An 18,734-nucleotide genomic window follows, 5' to 3' on the forward strand; every position below is an offset into this window, starting at 1 on the left:
TGAAAGGACTTGAAAGGACTTGAAAGTATCGGCATCGATCGGCATCGTTGGCAAAACGTGACCGCTGACCGAATTTCGCTGGCGCTAGCCTCGTACAAATGCTCATTGGATTCCTGGCTTCGGTTACGTGTGGGCGGTGCTGAAAAAGAAAGCTTTGTTAAAAAACTATGGTAAAACCGTGCTTTGTGCTGCGCTGTGTGGTGAACAACCTACATAAAATAACGCACGCGCAGACCACGACCCATTTAACATGATAACGTCAAGGTAATTGTCAATGACGTCAAAATAACAAGTCTAAAGAGTTTTTTAAAGGAAATAAATCTTGATATATTCAAGCCCGTTCAGGAAAAGCGTAACGAAATTTAAAGAGAAGCAAATCAAGGTGAGATGTTCAAGATTTAACACTCGTTTTGATGAAATAATGGAACTTTGATTTTCTCTTTTCGTTTTAGTTTTAGCGAAACCGCAATGAATTATGCGGTTGACGCGATGAATGAAGGTCGACGTCGCTTCCAAGAAACGGTGGAAGGACTTCAAAAAATGGCTGTCAAACTCAACAGCTTCATATCCTCTGTTCACAAGCAACCTCTGCTATGTTTTCTATTGGGAGTGTTTGCCCTTGTTGTTTTATTACAACTTCTTGTGATTTCAGCTCTTCTTATGGCACCCTTGTTCCTCGTGCTTTGCTCGATGATGCCGTTCCTTGCTGGAATTTTCGTGGTTTTTCTCTCGTTTCTATCTGGTTTTCTCACGAATTTTTTGTTGTTCGCCGTTACCGTCACCACATCTTGCTATATCCTTTATCGAATCATACGAGACGTAATTCGTCGCGTCCACAAATTAATAACCGAATTGGTATCTTGGCCAGCAAGTGCGCGCCAGAGATTAAATGTCAGACTCAGCGAATTATCGTCACATTTGCCTAAAGGAATACCCAAAGGATTATCAGGTGACCTTGCACAGCGGTTACCGCGCAAAGGAAAAGAAACAAGAGTTTATTATAAGAGATACAAAGAGTCCGAGTCAAGTGAACTAGAAGATATTGAACCAGATTATAGAGACAGAGAAACCAAGTTATATGACTCATTAGTTCGCAGACAAAATGTTACAGGGTCGGATAGTTTTGACCCGTTCCGTTACTCTGTAGGTCCTAGCTAGAAAACAGAATTCAACTGAAGGTTTTAATTGAACAAAAAAGAAAAAACAAACAAGAAAAGATACCGAATGAATCCTGTAAAAAAGACTCATTTGTTACCCCCAAATGAATGCAAATTAAATTCCGCACTATCCTCACTATAAACGCAAGTAGACACAGTAAGATTATGGATAGTTATATTACAGCTCTTTATAAACATCTGCCTTCTTCCGACTGTTAAGTGCATTTCTTAGAAAGAGTGTTTACCTCTGAAACTTGGCTAATTCGTGGTAAAAGAGAATTCACACAGTTAGGGAGTCACAAAGTTAGGTGTCCCCAATTATTGCCTAAAGGCACTAGAACGAATAGACACTTTAATAAAGGTTATGTATGTATGTAACCATTTCAAGTGTTGTTAAAACTATCCGGGTTACAGGGATCCCACACAAAGTGAAGTAAACTTGGTTTCAGAAGCATGAAGCAATCAGGGGTATTCTTAGCGAATCTTTTCTGAGGTCATAAGAGCTGGTGATTACAATGGCAAGAAAAAATATACAAACAAATGTAAAAATCCATTGGCCTTTAAACATTCATAGTAGAGAGAAAAATAAACTGACCAAAGCTCTGGCAACAGAAGGCCAAAGGTTGTTTATTGGTTTTCATTAAAAGCTCTTTAAAATAAGTTCTATACCGGTCCAAAGAAATAAAGAATTGAAAGATCAATTCCAAATAAAAATTCAAAACATCATTTTACAACAATATTCCATGATACAAGCTGCTAATGTAACTGAATCTCTTCCAGACAGAAGCTGCATGATGTTCCATGTTCTGTGATCTCTGTGACGTAACAGCTCATAGGCGGTAAATGTTTACCCAATACAGCTTCAATGTCGTATCCCTGCGATAAAGATAAACGGCTGAGTTGGAAAATAAAACGTTTTTCATGTTTCTCCCTGATCTAAACAAATTATATTGGGTCATTACTTTTTCTTCGCTATCACCAAGACCCTGTGCCCAGATCCCTGGCCTCGCAAACTATCTAGCACCCAAATCCCTAAAGCAAGTAACAAGAGAACCTACACCATGTAGAAGCCGATTCTATTAATTCGACTGGCCTATCCACACTTATCTCATAGCCAAGAGACGTTCCATTCCGGCCGGCTCTCACTCTTTATCACTCAATTCTACGCTGTGGAAGCTGGGTCACATAGAGCCTTCACAAGAGTTAACCATTTGTCCCCCTGGGGTGGGGTGTGGATGTAATGGCATACCTGGTCGCTGTCTTGATAAGATACTCGCAATAGTCTGTCAATTGTATTCTGTTGAAGCTGCAACAAATAATCAATCAATCAGTTAATTAATAATAACAGTAATAAAGATATCTGATTTTGTTTACAAAACACGGTCCTGACCAATTAAATCATATATTCGAATTTTTGATACTGTGCATAAGGATCGTCAGTAAAACGGAAGCAGTTTGAAACGATGGATAACGTTATTCTAACTGCTGATTCACCACAGCGAGAGCTACTGAAAAGCCGGTCACAGAGGAAGATGTCGCAGTCATTCAGCACAGAATTCCTTGCTCTCTCGCATATCATTCTTGAAGGAGAGATGAGAACTTCTACAGAAAACAACGTGTCAATATTCATTAAGTGTCCGACCCAGTCTGCAAATACAGATGGCGGTGACCGTTGTGACGCTGCCGTACCAGCAGGATGAAACCAACCAAAGAGAGATTTATCTAACAAGGGTACCGAGAGATTGTCAATAAAGGACCACTGTCACAGCCGGAACTACGCACCGTTACTCGGACGCTTGCCTCAGGAAAACGTTTGACTTTTAGTAGTACAGCAAGGAAGGTTTTGGTTTGCGGCGAGTCCACTGGAACGTTACATGATGAACAGAAGAACTGGGAACTATAAAACACAACGAAATCAAGTGTAAGTGTCGCAAGATTCATTTGAATATACCAGTACACTACACTCAGTAAAGAACTTAACATGTTTAATCGATGATATTGATGTTTTACTCATAAGAAGATACCTTGTTTCCCGTTTAACCGTAATTTCAGCGTTTCCACAAATGTCACAGGCCAACCAACAACACGCACTCTCCTCGTCAATTCCAATAACAACACCTATAATAAAACCTTGATCGTTAACTATTTCCTCTCCAAGATACGTACACACATATTAACATTAAATCAAAAAAATAACAGATAATTGGGCGACTTCAGCATGAGCTTTATTGTGAAGCAAATATTGTAATTGTCGTTGTGATTAAAAAAAAAAATGACTTCATTATATCAAGGAAGGAAGAACTCTTGATTACATATGTATCATGCAGTCGAAGGTGAAACTTGAACGGAAAGAGTCTGGAACGAAAAACCCACCTTCAACGCGATAAAGATATCCACAACTCGACTGGCGTGTTAAAAAAGGAAGAGAAGATGGTTTAAGACAGGATAACCTATCGATTTGATTCTGTGGAACACGGACTTCATGAAACTGGTGGGAAATAAAAAATAAAATAGGTGTGAATAGATATATGAAAGGGTACAACTGTAAGTGAATATCAAGCGTTAAAACAAAGTGCACATTCCAAAACAGGAACTGAAACTCAAAGCCAGTTATGTCGGCTATGATTCTAAGATAAAAGGTTAACTGTTACACAGACTTACCGTAACGCTAGAATCAACTGAAGTGGATTCTGACACAGCTTTTCGTACAAGGGAATATGTATCAGCAACCAACTCCTGGGTTTCTGCTATAAACAGTGCAAACCATTGGTATCAATCACTAAATGAAAACTATATCATGGTTTTTGTACATTTTTCACCTGATAAATAATTACCGTTTTCTTATTTCCCTTAAAACGTGCCGAAATCGGGTAAAGAGTGCTTCACCACATATCGCATTTAATGCATAAACCGTGCAGTACTATCATTAAAAATTAACCAAACAACATGCGTCTCTCACTCAAGGAATAACCTTGTGCCCTGAAGAGCAAGTCTTGTAACGAAAGAACTGTTCCATTGCTGATGTGAGCTTCTCTTAATTCTTGACGTAACACGTGTTGGCTCTTTCCAACAACTTTAACGTACGAGAGTGACTCGACAGTGGTTTCATCGAGCTCTGTGGCACTCTGCGCAGAATGGTCAGTCAGAAATAGTTCAAAACTATTTTGGAGCCGTCCAATAGCACTCGATGATTCATTCAATCGACAATACATAAGCTTGCACAGTACACTGATTCGCTCAATTTTATTTTCCTGATTATGAAGCACATCTCGTAGTGTTCTGAAGGTGATCGGTTTATAGAGAAAACCTAAAAATACAAAAGAAAAATAAATTACATTCATTAACTTTAACTTCACTTAACGCAAACTCTAACTAAACTCATTGATACATATAAGAAATAAAACTGAAAGTCCTGTTTGCACAAGTTATTGTTAGAACATTAGGTGTTGATAGGCTGTAAAAGACTAAAACACTCACAAAACGTAAGGTAAAAAGAATGCTTTAACCATTCATCGATCAAACTTCCAATGAGATCTGTGATTTTTTGATTGAACAGGCTTAATATGAAACACAAATTCCTCTGAGTCGGTAAATTAATGCCATGTCCTTGTGTTTGTTTAATCCCACATGCACTGTGGACTTGTGATGTCAACATGTTTGGACAGCCTTATGAAGGGTAATTACAATCACATGAATAAACAAAAAAAGAAAGTTCGTGTGATCAAAGGCAATCGCAAAGGTTAGCTGTTCAGTCCCACCTTCACCGGAACTGGAATCTTCAGCAGCCTGACTGAAATCTTCAACCGTTAAAACATAACAGAAACTTGGAGGCCGGCTTGGTCTGCCATCTGTTTGGGTCGCACCCTGCATAAAACACAACAGCTGTAATTAATTCAAGTGGAGTCAATAGGAAATAATACGGGACGCCACTTGTAAGAGATATTACGTATTTAAGAGAACAGAAAACCATTTTAAAGCTCTTGCCTTACTTTTGCACTCTGTGCAGCAATTTCTTGACACGTCATGAATATGAGAGACGGAGCAAAACATTTTGACTAACTCGTAAGGATAGTTTCAAGTCTTACCTCTTGACTAATGATCTGGCTGCTTCCTTTATGAGCGCTGACAGTAATTTTAACTTTGCTTGAACATAGTGACTCGATAATGCTAAACAGCCCAGGTGATCTACAAAAAAAAAAAAAAATTTGGATCATTTTTCAAATTTCCACATAACATGCGTTACTATCAGACTGTCTTCAATACTAACTAAATGGTCAGTCAATATTCATAAGATGTCCAACTCGGCCAAATCTTGTTTATGTTTTGTTAAGAGGGATTCCATTTTATACCATTAAGTGGAAAAATCAGCAAGGAAGACTGAAATAATTAGTTTATGTAACAATTTTTGCAGTTTTCTCAAAACCATTCGCTTCTTTTTCTTCGAAAACGCCGTTCAAGCCTGGGAAAAATTATGTTGACAAATGTTGCCAACAGTAACACCAGCTTCAGTTCTCAAAAACCCAGAACGTTTTCAGTAAACTTTCAAAACATTTTCAAGTAAATTTACAGCGTATCAGTCTTGTATATTAAACGTTACACAGTTAAAAAAACAACAGTAACTTTGAAATACTTTGCAGAGCTTCAGAAAATTTCCCTCGTTTGACCGACCGCTGACCGACCGCCGTTGAGACATGACATGACTAAATACCTTATTCTGTTGGTCCTCTGTTGAATTCTCACTTGCGAAAAAACAAACACTTTTCCTTCTCCTTGTTGTAGACATGAAAGCCTTAGTAAAAAGTAAGACATTCTGCATTTACAACAAAAGCACAAAAAGATAACAGCACAGTCCAGAGACCCTGCAGTATAAGGGAAAGTTCATTTAATATGACAAGGGGGGGGATGAAGATATTGAGGGGGGGCTCTGAAAAAATTGTTGCGCTAGGAAGGGGGGCTCCGAAAATTTGTATACTTCAAAACCAACACATGACATCATCATACAGATCGGATGGTTTTCAACTCAACAATTTAATGACCTGTGCAACTCAGCTATATCACGTGGTTTACAGATATAACAAATGTAGTCTCAGTAATTATTACACTCTTGTTCATCCCAAAAATGCTTTAGAAAATTGTATCACAACTGTATCTCAAGTTTGTCATAGTATAAACCATTGAAGACAATAACGGTAAATATATTTAATACAGTCTAGCGATCTTTTTTCAGGGGAGCAAAGGAATTGAAGGAGGAGGGGGGGGGGGGGGGCTCTGAAATTTTTTCGACTACCAAGGAGGGGGCTCCTAAAAAATTGAACCGCTAGCGAGGGGGGCTGCTAAAATTTCAAGCTTCGAGTTTCAATATCTTCATCCCCCCCCCTTGTCATATTAAATGAACTTTCCCTAAGATGGAAAAATGTTGTTTCCTTTTGTGAAATTAAAAGTACGTGAATAATATCATTAATCTCTCATCATTTTCAGTCATCTATAGCTGAGGCTTCGGTGTATTACACTCATTACTGGCGTCTCTGATTTGCCTATTTTTTCGCGAATTTTTTTGTTTCTATCTTCATTAGAACAGCTAGAGGTTCCTACAATCCCACGCTGAAAACGAGGAAAAAGAACTAAACTTCAGAATTATGGCAAAACTTACCAGTCAGGTAAATCCTGGTACTCTGACGGAACTTGAATTTCGGCACACACGCCATGAATATCCTGAACCAGAAGCGCCCACCTGCCGCCGGCCGAAAGTAAAGAAGAGAAATAAAAAACAACAACAAAAGAAAAACATGGAACTTGATCAGACAGGCAAGAGACGGTATCATTCAGACTCAGTTTGATCACATGTCATTAACATGTACCTTAGTTGTTCCTGTTCAGCTTCACCTAAACTTTTAGCTGCATATTTAAGATGCTGATTCAGAAGTAGTGGGCTCCTAGATTTCCTGAAAAGATAAATAAAAACAGCAAGTGTAAAAAATAGTGATTGTACCCTTTTAAGGCTACAGACCATTAAGAGAATTTGGTGTCCTATTTATAAATAATTTTAGCAATAATTTTTGTAATATGTATAATCCTTAAGATTATTATTGCCCTCTAAAGTATGCAAAAAATTCAATTTACTCTCTTTATTAATATTATTCTTGGCCGTTTTTATGCTAGAGACGTTAAAGTCGTCTGAGACGTTGAGAAGAAATTGTTACATGCCTGTTAACGTATGTGTTTCCTCCAACAAGTTTAACTTTCTTACGGTACACACGCTGAACCAAGCACTGGATTGTAACAGGAACGCCACTACATCCACCAGAGGACTCTATTGCCATCAGTATTGATGTATGTGGCCTGGATGAACAAGTCAATGATCTGTCTACGGCTGTTACTTTGCTCAGCGAAGATAAAGCATCTTCAGCATTGCCAAATAGTAATTTGGAAGGTTTGAATCCCTACAACAAAATTAGCTTCATATCAAAGAAAAGTTTTGTTGTTCATCCCAAATAACCTGAATACCAGTGTGCGTACATTAACTACTTGGAGGGATTTCAAGATGCTATAGACAAGACAAAAAGTTGAATACATAATTTCTTGAAATTTGTTGCTCATCCCCTTTAAAATACTTAGTAACAAAATTAAGCAGAATAAAATAATTATAACAAGCACTACCTTTCGTGGTGACTGCAGTAAGGTAGATGTCAAAGGTGATGTATTTCTTGTTGGAATAAACATTCTACTACCTGTCAAGCCAACAACATCAACATTTTGTTGATTTACTAAGACAAAAGAATTACTTGAATGCAATACGTGTATTACCAATAATTGTATAGAAAACATTAAAATACAGTAGCAGTCATTTATATGTTACAACCTGTGACTGAATGAAATCGAAATGCAGCCAACTGATCAGTGATTAGCTTGTGACAGAAAAAGGGACATAGTAAAACAGGACACCCAACACCAGGAATATCCAACTTCTGCCTGTCAAAAATAACGAGCGGAAAAAAAAAAGAACTGTGAGTGGCACAGAACCAAGTAATGTACAACAGAAATATACAAGGAATTTTCTAATTACGGAGTAATTCATTTTAGTTTTACAGGAAAAACAATCTTCGTCAAAAGGGCTCACTTTTTTTGCTCATTTTTATCATTTTTTTAACAATAAACTTACCAAGGTGGATGAATTTTCACTAAGGCTCCAACTTGCAATGTAAACTGCTTCCAAGTCTCACAACTGAACAAGACAAACAAAATCCTCTCCTGAGGGGGATCTCCATCATCATCCCTGCACCAGGAGCAACACTGAGTAAGATGTACTGAACCTTCGAGATGGTCACTTAAGATCTGGATGATTATAGATCCATCAGTTGGTGGTGATATACCTGCTGAATGTTATATAGAGACAAAATGTAAATATCTTATGATATATGTACAGTAAATGATTAGACTCTCACACTGTAGTTAGTTTTACTAGTAACTGCAGACATATGTATAATTAGAATAACAATAATACGATTACGATTGGCATTAATACCTATGTTACTGTAATACAGTGTTACCTGAACTGATCAAGTCGGACTATTTCTGAACTAACAATGATTTGTCCAACTTAATTACCACTTTGAATAGCGATGGACACCACTAACTAGGGGAACATACTTGTAGATGTTTTTTCTGTATCTGCAACTCTGTGATTCCAAAATGCTATCTCTGATTTCTCTCTTGTAATAATGTACTGAAGCCGCTCTGCAAGGCCAGATCTGTGAAAGACATGACACATGCTGTGGAAAGTTGTCAGTGCACCAACTTTCGAGTAGCCACTGTATAAGATAATTTACTGATAAAATGAGCTCACAGACTGTTTAACTGTAATTTTTGTAAATAATTTGTAATTTGTTAACCCATGGAGCACTTAGGAGTTCTTAAGAACTCGTTAAAACGTGTCCATGCATTCCAGATCGAATTGGAATTTGGAAGTGTTGGTTTTTAAGGAGAGGGAAAAACCGGAGTACCTGGAGAAAAACTTCGCAGAGCAAGTGAGAGAACCAACAACAAACTCAACCCACATATGGCATAGACACCAGGATTCAAACCTGGGCCACATTGGTGGGAGATGTCCTGTCACCACTGTGCCACCCTTACTGACAGACTTTCCTTCATTTGTCCACTGGAACACAAAAATATTGCACTTTTTGTCCCAAAAGCCAAGTGTACAGTTACAATATTATTTGCTCCTGGTTTTTATTTTGATGACTTGAGAAATACTGTCATTTATTGCTACTATCATTTTACCTTACAAACTTCTTTTTCTTCCTAGCAGAATCCCATTGGTTCATCCCTGCAACCCTCTCCTCAGGCAAATTGTCCTCTTGACTCTTGTCAGGTGAGTTCTGTTGAACTTGTTTCAGCCATTCACTAGCAGTTCTTGGAGTGCCAACAACAGCAGGACTAACTGGAGTGGGGGTGGGGGTAGAAATTTCTGCAGAAAAGGATTCCTGAGGAATATTATAGCATCACTGTAAAGAAAGTTCTCATCACTGACTAAAACATACTGACTACCAGTCCTCTATCACCAACATCTGGTCATGCAAAGACTACTGTCATTTCATTATTTGTGTCACTGTTTTTTGAATTCTGGAAGACAGGTTGGTGAACCAGGGTGATGCAATACAATGATGCTCAAACAGATTTTACTACACATTTCCACTTCACTTTACAAGCAAATGCTGATGATCTGTGATATTTTAAATTCCCAATTTGTAAGGCTTACCCCCAGAAAATTTTGAAACAGTGGCTCTTTCAGTTTTTTCATTTAAATATTTGTTCAGAAAAATCCATCAGGTTCAAATGGTTATATTTTCCAAACTTGAAACATTTTCATTTTTTTTTTAAAATCTATTAGAGGCAGATTCGTTGAGTTGGCTCTTGCTAGCTAAAGCCCCGATACTGGCATTTTCCAACCAACCTGTGAACTGTCTTGATCAGAGTCTGAATGAAAGTCACTGATAACCTCTCCCTTGAAATATGAAAAAAAGAAGAAACATTTTCTTAGCCTGTGCATGTAATGTACATTTTTATAATTGTACACTTTAACCTTTCTAAAGAACTCTGCAGGAAGCTATATACAATAATGTAGACAAGTTGCATATAATAATTGCCATTCCTATGGACCTGATTAATGTGCACAACCATTAAATCATAAACTTACAGATGCACTAGTGACTTCATTTGCTTTGAATCCTGAAAGCTTTGATGGAAAGCTTGTTTTACTGTCATCACTGTCAGATCCATCAGAAAATACTTGAGGTAATTCTACATAAATAGAAATGTTTTAGGTAACATATCTCTCCAAACTCATACCTTTTGAAATACCAGACCATGGTCAGCTTACTTTTGTATCTGTTGTGGTTCAATGTTATCCTTGGTTAATGATTTGCATTTTAAAGCCATTTGTTGAGTTTTTTACATAATTAATTACCTTAGAGCTGGGCAACACAGAATTAAAAGGTCAGGTGATGGGTTATTTTAAAGAAAGATAAGGTATTTGTTATGCAACTTACACAGTGTCAGGGATCGCAAATTAAAAACAAGGAAGAAATTATTGAACTACAACATAACCATAACCTCGACTAGACACCAAAATTCAACATCATAATATTATCCACTTTTAAAATGTTCTTTCTTTTTATTTCTTTTAAATTGGCTTCTAACTGCATTAAAAAATTGTAATCAAATAGTCATAGGCTACTGAACTTTAGCCAGAGAATTCTGTGTAGTAAATGAAGAATTTTCCGATCTCTGATGCCTAATGAACACTCTGCATCAATAACAACAATAACTTTAGTTATAGCTGCATTCCTTGATGGATAACCAGACACACTCTCAGAGTGCCAGTTTATCCCTGGGATATTTTCCATAACAACTCAGGGGATAACAGTAATAACTTATGATATACTAACTTATGATACAGTAATAACTTATAAAACAAAGTACAAAAAAAAGAATGATTTGCATGGTACCTTCATTATCACTTGCATGCCAGACTATTCCTGTTTTTTGCTTGGATGTTTTAGCATACTTCATTAGTTCATAAGCCCCATCAGGAAAATCACAGCTTTTACAGCCTCGTGAGGTGTCCGTGTGTGTGGTGGGGGCTGAGGATGTTGAACCCCTTTTGTCTGGCAAGGCTTGCCTCTAAGGATGAAAATCAAGGTACCGGTATATAATAACTATCAGAGAATATCTTGCTAAGTACAGTGTTATAGAACCTGATTTAAAAACCACACTATACTAATTAAGAGCTTTTCTGTGGTTAATAATAAATCATTTTGCAGAAATGCAATAATAAACAATTAGCGTAACGGCTTGTATCTTGAGTTATTATCTTTGGGAAAAGGAAAATAAATTTAGCTAGATGGAGCAATAACAAACTTTCAGATCAAGTACAAAAGATACAGTAAAACCAAAGAAACTAAATTACTTATAAACTAAGGGACAACAGACTGCAAATCAAAACAAGAATGCCGAAGACACATCCTTTTAGCAGAAGCAGCCATTTAATAGAAGCTTTGTCTTAAGTAATAGTCAGTGTACTTGTGAACAAGTGGCCATGGATAGTGTAGCTATTGTAGGTAAAATCTGCTCTCAGGCCAAATTAACCAGTATTTAACCTATGTTATCAGGGTAAGAACCCCTAGCAAAATGCTAACCTACATGTAATTCAGTCTAACCTTCATGTGCAACCACCTCCTGTAAGCAACCACTAAATCTTCAAATTTTGGGTGGTTGCTTATGGGAGGTTTGACGGTAGCTTGAATGCTGGTTTGACCTGAGAATGGATTTTAACAGGAATATAGATGCCTGATACTAAGTTCATTTTGAAGGCTTTGACTGCCCTCAAATTACTTCGTAGAGTTTGTTTTTTGATCAGGTAGCAAATTAGTACCCATCTTTATAATCAAGGGCATTAGATGTTGAAACACAACATAACATGATCATACCTTTGAGTACTTCCTTTTAACAAGGGGCTTACTCAGAAAACTCCTTTACAATAAAACAGAAGGGTGAAAATAAACAACAAATCACTGACAGTCAAAATGTTACATGTATGCTAATAAAACTACCTAAGATGATGGAAAAGACTGCTGAAACTATCAACCCACTTTCAGTGCCCTAAACCATCAAGAATGCAGAGCAGTGTCATTAAACAGTACTGCAAGAGATAGCATTCTTTTTCATTTGACAAGTGAGGTCACGTGTTTAAAACTGATGAGGTACAGTTATATGCATGCCACAGCTAGCATAACAAAAGGGATAATTAATAAACATGCAAATTCTTACCTCGGCAAAGAATCTGAGGAAAAATCTAGACCATCTTCATCTTTTTCTTCATCCGTTGAAAAACCGTCAATCTCTCCACTATCACTGATGGACTTGAAAGAAATATTCACAGTTAGATAAAATATTTATTTTATAATTTAATAGATCGACTAAACTTTCGGTAATGTATTGCTGTTATGATTGTAATGGCAACTCTCAAGTTATCCACGTCAGTTTTGTACTCTCTGCAAAAGAGATTCAAATTGGGAACTACAAATACTAATAAGCTTTTACATGTTTTTGTGCAAGTCAATAAATACATTAACTCAGTTTAAGAATAAATTTGAATTGTTATGCAAATTTATGATTGAAAATCACCCACCACAAATGACAAATTTCCACTGTCTGTTCTTCTCCGCTTGCTTGCTGTCAGGTTTTGCCCTCCTAGTTTACATACATTTAACAATGCAAAAATAACAATATTATTAATTAAAGACTGTAAGCCTTAAAGAAATAAAAAGCTCAAAACCAGTGAAGGGATCTATTCACAGGGCCCTCAGTGTTTTTGTTAGTATAGACCCTACTCACTTGTAAAACAAAATATTATATCTTCAGTGGTTCTCAAAGGTGTCTGCTATGCCAGAATTTAAACAATACATCCTCTTCTTGTTGGTAAATTTGTGAAATGTATTGGTAATGTAAACCTTTTTACAAACTTAAATAATCAGCTTTTTCCTCAGTTTATCAAAACTAGTTGAAAAGCTGGCCACACCCCTGAAAGCTTTTTCCCTTTGGTGATCATTTTAACAAATTCTCTTAACTTTTCCTATTGACGACATATAGAATATGTTGGGAGAAAATTGATGTAGGTCACTCTTGGGACTTGAAGAGTATAAATAACTTCAAACTGGCCTCCAACTAACCCACTTGAGGTCTCTTTTTCTTGATATTTCCTTGCTTTCTTGCAAATTTCTGTACAACAATAACAATTATTATGAAAATTAAAATAATTCAGTAATTTATATGGTACATTAAACATGTAAAATACAGTCAAAACCCATTAAAGGTTGAGGTTAAGGGGCCCATGGGTAACGTCCATACTATTGGCGTGTCCGAAATAAGCGGGTTGAATTAAGAGAAAATGTAAGGCCCTCCTCTCCCCAGGGACAAAGAAAACTGTCCATAATAATGAGGTGTTCGTATTAAGCAGGTCTCCGTAAAGTGGGGTTTGATAGTAATACCGCAAAAATGGCTAGATGCAAAATTATATAAACTATATGCTTACATGTAGTTATGGTCAGTTACATTGTATTATTTATAATACATGTGACAAGAACTAACAATGGAACATAAAGAGCAGATCATTGATTCTTGCACTTGAACAAATTCGCATATTTATCTAATAAACGTTAGCTTCCTGAGCTGATAAAGACATCAGATTTATCCGGTGGATGGCCGGCACCATACACCTTGTGAACAACCTGGGCTTGTATTTTAGGATAGACGTGACAGTGCCTCTTTCATTCTCTTAAACATTAAAAAAATTTTAAACTACAAGTTAATTATTTACCTTGAGTTCCTCAAAATTTCCCCAAGACATCAGCATAAGATTTATAAGCTTAAAATGAGGACTGATTGACCATTCTTGTGAGGGAAAGTGCACAGTGAACAGCCAGTGAAGACCAGTGAATTTTGAATACTAGATGAAGAGTGCTGAATCTGAAATATTGCTTGATGTTGCATTTTCATTTCAGAATACTTAACTTCTAATAATTCCACAAAACAAATACCATAACACAATGAATTTCATCCTTCTCTGGCTCTATTTTCAGGGACTCGAAATCTCCGCCATTTTGGTTTGAACCGTAACCGCTAGGGACTGGGGGAAAGCTTCGCGTTTCACGCGCGCGAAATGGAAGCGCAGGCTGGGTGGGTGTGGCGCCCGGTGAACCTTTATTTATATCAGGGCGGATAAAGGTTGGGCGAAGAAACGGGCGTCTCCGAGCAAAAAGGTGTGATGCAGTGGACTGGGACTCTGCTTAGAAATGTCGCTTGTTTACGACTTCGGTCAGGGCTTGGATGTGGTTTGTACATTAGACACTGCCGCTATCATTGAATTATGGCGGCTTGACTTGTTTTCTTGCACTTCTTCCTCGTTCCTTTGTGCCGGTACACTGTCTCCGAGAGGCAAATATTGCTATTTTTTGCGGGAGGTTTAGTTGGAGTAGACAAACATCTCTTTCAAAGGGTTTCTTTTATTACTTTCATGACTCTACCACTGAATTGTATTTTCGTTCTGCTACTCGCCAGTGTCGATGTTATTCCAAAACAAAAACAACTAACTAATGTCTAAAACACAAAGGAAAATCTCATCCATGTCATCCATGGCAAAACTAAAAGACAGCAGATCGTGTTTCATAACTAGATGACGTGTACTTTATAAATGCGTGCAGCTCGTGCAAGGTGAAATTATGCTAATTTCAATCACCATCATCCTTCTTTTCAATTTTGAAAAAAACATCTCATACGTCTTTCTGTTTCTTCGAAACTTCAAAATTAGTTTCCCCTTTTTTTTTACTGTTTACCTTGTTTTGTTTTAGAGAGAAAAACGGAGAAAAAAACCTTACAACTAAGCTAAATAAATTTTGTTTACATGCGGTTGCCGGATTTGCAACGCATTGCGCGAATCGCCATGGCACGTTGCACCCGAGAAGCAAAGTTTGAAGAAGTACAACGCCACTATATCAATCAATCTAATTTTTTGTTATGTTATACAAAATTTATCCCCCTTTAACATATGTAAAAATTGAGGTTAAGAAGTGTTAAGCTTTTGCAAACGAAACGGCGAAAGACGATTAGGCGATATTTAGTAGAAGGAGGAGGTATTCAACACTTTCAAATTAAACTCAAATTTTGGCATTACACGACCAACAAGTTTGACTTATAGACGTACAGACACAAACATATGAAACTGTTTATTGATATTGTTGTGAAACGAATTTATCTATTTAACACTGTAAGCCTGAAATTACAGAAAGAAAATAGGATTTCCGGTTTGCAAAAGGGAAAATTTCGCCGGCCATGAAGCGCACCGGAAGCGCGGAAAGAGCGCTCGTGCCAGTCCTACTCCGCATCACACATTAAATGAAGAGCGGAGCGCTCGTTTCACCGCCCAACCTTTACCCGCCCTGCTTTATATTTTATAATAGGGGCGATTTGGGTTCCGAACAGGGGGGCCCTGGTTCCGAATCCCCCAAACTGAAATCACAATCGTCTTAAACGTGCTGTTAGATAATTGAAATTCAAATACCTCTGTTCTGGACGCCCGAAATTAACAAAAGTAACATAAGCGTTGGCTGTCCCTTTATTAACACTTTCAAGTTTTCACACATAAAAATCACAAAATTTGCCTCGAAGCCCGTGATTACGCTGGCAATACTGACAAATTGTTTGTGGAATCATCTCGAACAACGACCTGGATCAGTTAAAGCGAAAATGGCTTAATTGTTTATGTCTAATGAGTGGGAAGTGATGGAAGAGCTGGGGTGTAACCGAGTGCAGTGAGGTGAGGTTTCCAAAAAAATAAGCAGTACCCTCGCTGAAACATTGTAATTCCACCTTCTGAGTTAAAGGAAGACCAGGTTGAAGGCTCCTAACCAGATAACCAACGAGGTGATTCAGTCTGATCGGTATCACAGAAAATATTTTTTGTGGCGCCTATTTATTTTTAATTGCAAGGTGGGCGACAAAACATTACGTGCACTTTGAAGTGAGAGATGTCCGTGACCAAGTTAAAGACCGTATCAATGTGTTGATTGTTTCAGTTTAGTGACTTTAGATTACTTTAATAGGATTTTATTGGGTTGAAGAGAGCATTACTGCCACCATCATGACAAAAATATCGTATATTTGCTCAGATTTTCCAACTAGCAATGTTAGTTAAATTGCCACTAACCCAAGTTTTCATTAAAAATATTCGTGACTTTTATTTTTATAACCGACTATACTTAGTTGGGTGCGTGAGAATGAATATGTTTATATTCTTCAGACACAACATTTTTATGACAAAAAGCCATTAAAATCAGGCTTAAGTGGTGGTCGGAAGTCATCCGTTAAAAGTGCCAAGGACTGACTAAGCCATATGTCACTTTTCCATCAAAACTGTTATGCTTTGGTGAGAAGTCAAGTACCTATATACGCCCCCATAATCCTCTTAGAGAAATATGACACATTGTGGTAAATGTTGGGAACATTTTTTGTTATTTACTGGAAGGAGGACATGAAATCATCCTTTTTGTGTCAGGCTGTTGAGTCACTAAATATCCATTTAATATCAGTATACTGGGCGGAACACGTCGCTTCGATTTCTCGTTACTGATTTTAAGAGCTGGGCTGAGCACGAATTTAATTTGAAAATGTCGAAAGGTCCCGTGATGTCTGACTGCTCCTGGTTATCAAAAGAATAATTGTTAAATCATATTATGCGAAGTTATCTCGGTTCATCTCACTTGCACGCAACAGATGTACTGAGAAAAGCTCAGTGGCTCCACGATCGAAATTCATCAGTCATTTGTGGCCGGCACAAAGCAGGGCGTCAGCATTCATTCGAGTGTGGACAGTGTGGAGTTGAAAAAGTGCTGAGATCCTTTGTGCAGTACTAGACGGAATGAAATTAAACTAGCTTGCTTACAGTCTTATTGTAGCATTAATACGTTTTAAGACACAAGCCAAAGGCTAGAAAAGAGATTTCAAATGCATCGTTCTCTGAACATTTGTTTAAATATTTTGAAGAATTATGAAGCAACACAAGTCTGTAAAGTAAGGCCAAACTTTTAGGCGGCTATGGCTGTGGCTACAGAAGTAGCAGCATAAGTAGGACAATCGCTACCCTTGGTCAAGTTAACTGAATAAGGCCGGTGATTGGCAATTTCGTGGCTCTAGTCGGTTTGGATTCAACCTTATTACACAGTACGTAGTGACTATGGATTAGTACACATTTAGTTTTAACATGAAAAAACATGTTGGCTTCCTGTCCGAGGTGACTTGATTGTCTAATCTGTACGTATACCGGAGGCTGCTTCAGATCTAAAGTTGGTGTAAGCTCATTTTAAGATTCTTTCAACCAAATCCACACGCTTACCAAGCAGATATTTTTAGTCTTCTGTTTGCTTTTGACTAATCTCAAATCATAAAACAAAAACACCTCGTTGAATCGACAGAAACAGAGGCTTGGATTAGCGTTAATTAATTAGACTTTCGGAGTTCGGTTTCCTTGACATGAAAGTCTGCAATAAATGTTCATCTTAACTTCACTCAGCCGACAGCAAAGTCATACCATCATCTGTAATCTCTGTATTATGATGAAGTTGAACAACAATCAACCAAGCAATTCCATTCTACACTCAAAAGTTTGAGAAACTAAGCTGGCAAGCTGTTAAAATAAAATTCCAACCTGATACTATAAGATTTTCTGATATTACATCTTGTTAATGGTACTTAGTTGTCACGTCAGTCTGCAAATCGCTATATTTTGTTATATTTTTATATTTTAAAGTGAAATGTACTCAGTAAACCGGAATAGTAGGAAGTGGGGTTAGAATTTCTCACAATTTTAGGTTGAAAATAAAACTCGCGTGAGCAAAGCGAATCAAGGACAGAGTTTTTTTATCGATGCATTTTTGTTTGGTGGTAATTAGATTGGCTTGAATTTTTTGGAGATTCAATAAAACTACCGATTGATCTTGTTTGTAGCAGAAGACTAGGTTTTATTATTAATTAACTTACCGCAATAGTTGCAGTTCACCGCATTTGCCGCTTGCCAAGAGGTCGAAGATCATCTATTTCTTCTCCAGAACTTTGTCTGGCGCGTTAAGCCCATTTGCAAATGTTTAGTTCAAACTTACCAACCTCTATATATAGAGGTCTAAACTCTGGTGATTTATTTTCGCTTCTGACAAGCCTTATCAACCCATCGACCCCTCCACACAAACAAACTAGCCTCACAATCCTACAATCCTTTTTTGGACGCTTATTCAGTCAAATACTGGCTGAAAGACTGTCATCAGTAAAGACAGAACCTGGTTGAAAGACACTCGAAAATGTAACATGCCAAATTTTCTCCGATTTTAGGACAATTTGGAATTAAATTTCACCCTTCCTGCTTTAGCACAATAAAATTTCAAAAGCCGCTTTTAGTTTGGGAGATTTGGTTAACCCACTCGGGAGACCCGGGATTTGGAATACTTCCGGATGCTCGAGTGCTAGAATGTA

The 18,734-nt window shown here is 37.4% G+C and overlaps 1 protein-coding gene across 1 annotated transcript; it reads right to left on the minus strand.

The window, feature by feature from the left end:
* Window positions 1-1,354: 1,354 nt before the first annotated feature.
* On the minus strand, window positions 1,355-14,313 carry LOC140929155 (DNA repair-scaffolding protein-like). Its single transcript, XM_073379025.1, is given in 26 exon segments — window positions 1,355-2,033; window positions 2,407-2,463; window positions 2,940-3,054; window positions 3,182-3,275; window positions 3,531-3,645; window positions 3,819-3,904; window positions 4,117-4,464; window positions 4,916-5,021; window positions 5,243-5,342; window positions 5,866-5,946; window positions 6,808-6,888; window positions 7,016-7,099; window positions 7,362-7,597; window positions 7,815-8,012; window positions 8,015-8,126; window positions 8,317-8,527; window positions 8,805-8,905; window positions 9,438-9,640; window positions 10,111-10,161; window positions 10,354-10,457; window positions 11,165-11,339; window positions 12,146-12,188; window positions 12,486-12,577; window positions 12,847-12,908; window positions 13,388-13,436; window positions 14,035-14,313. Coding segments are annotated over 26 exon segments (3,054 nt in total). The 5' UTR covers window positions 14,065-14,313; the 3' UTR covers window positions 1,355-1,913.
* Window positions 14,314-18,734: the final 4,421 nt, after the last annotated feature.

This window comes from Porites lutea, chromosome 2, assembly GCF_958299795.1.
Source record: "Porites lutea chromosome 2, jaPorLute2.1, whole genome shotgun sequence".
In the NCBI taxonomy this organism is placed as follows: Eukaryota; Metazoa; Cnidaria; class Anthozoa; order Scleractinia; family Poritidae; genus Porites; species Porites lutea.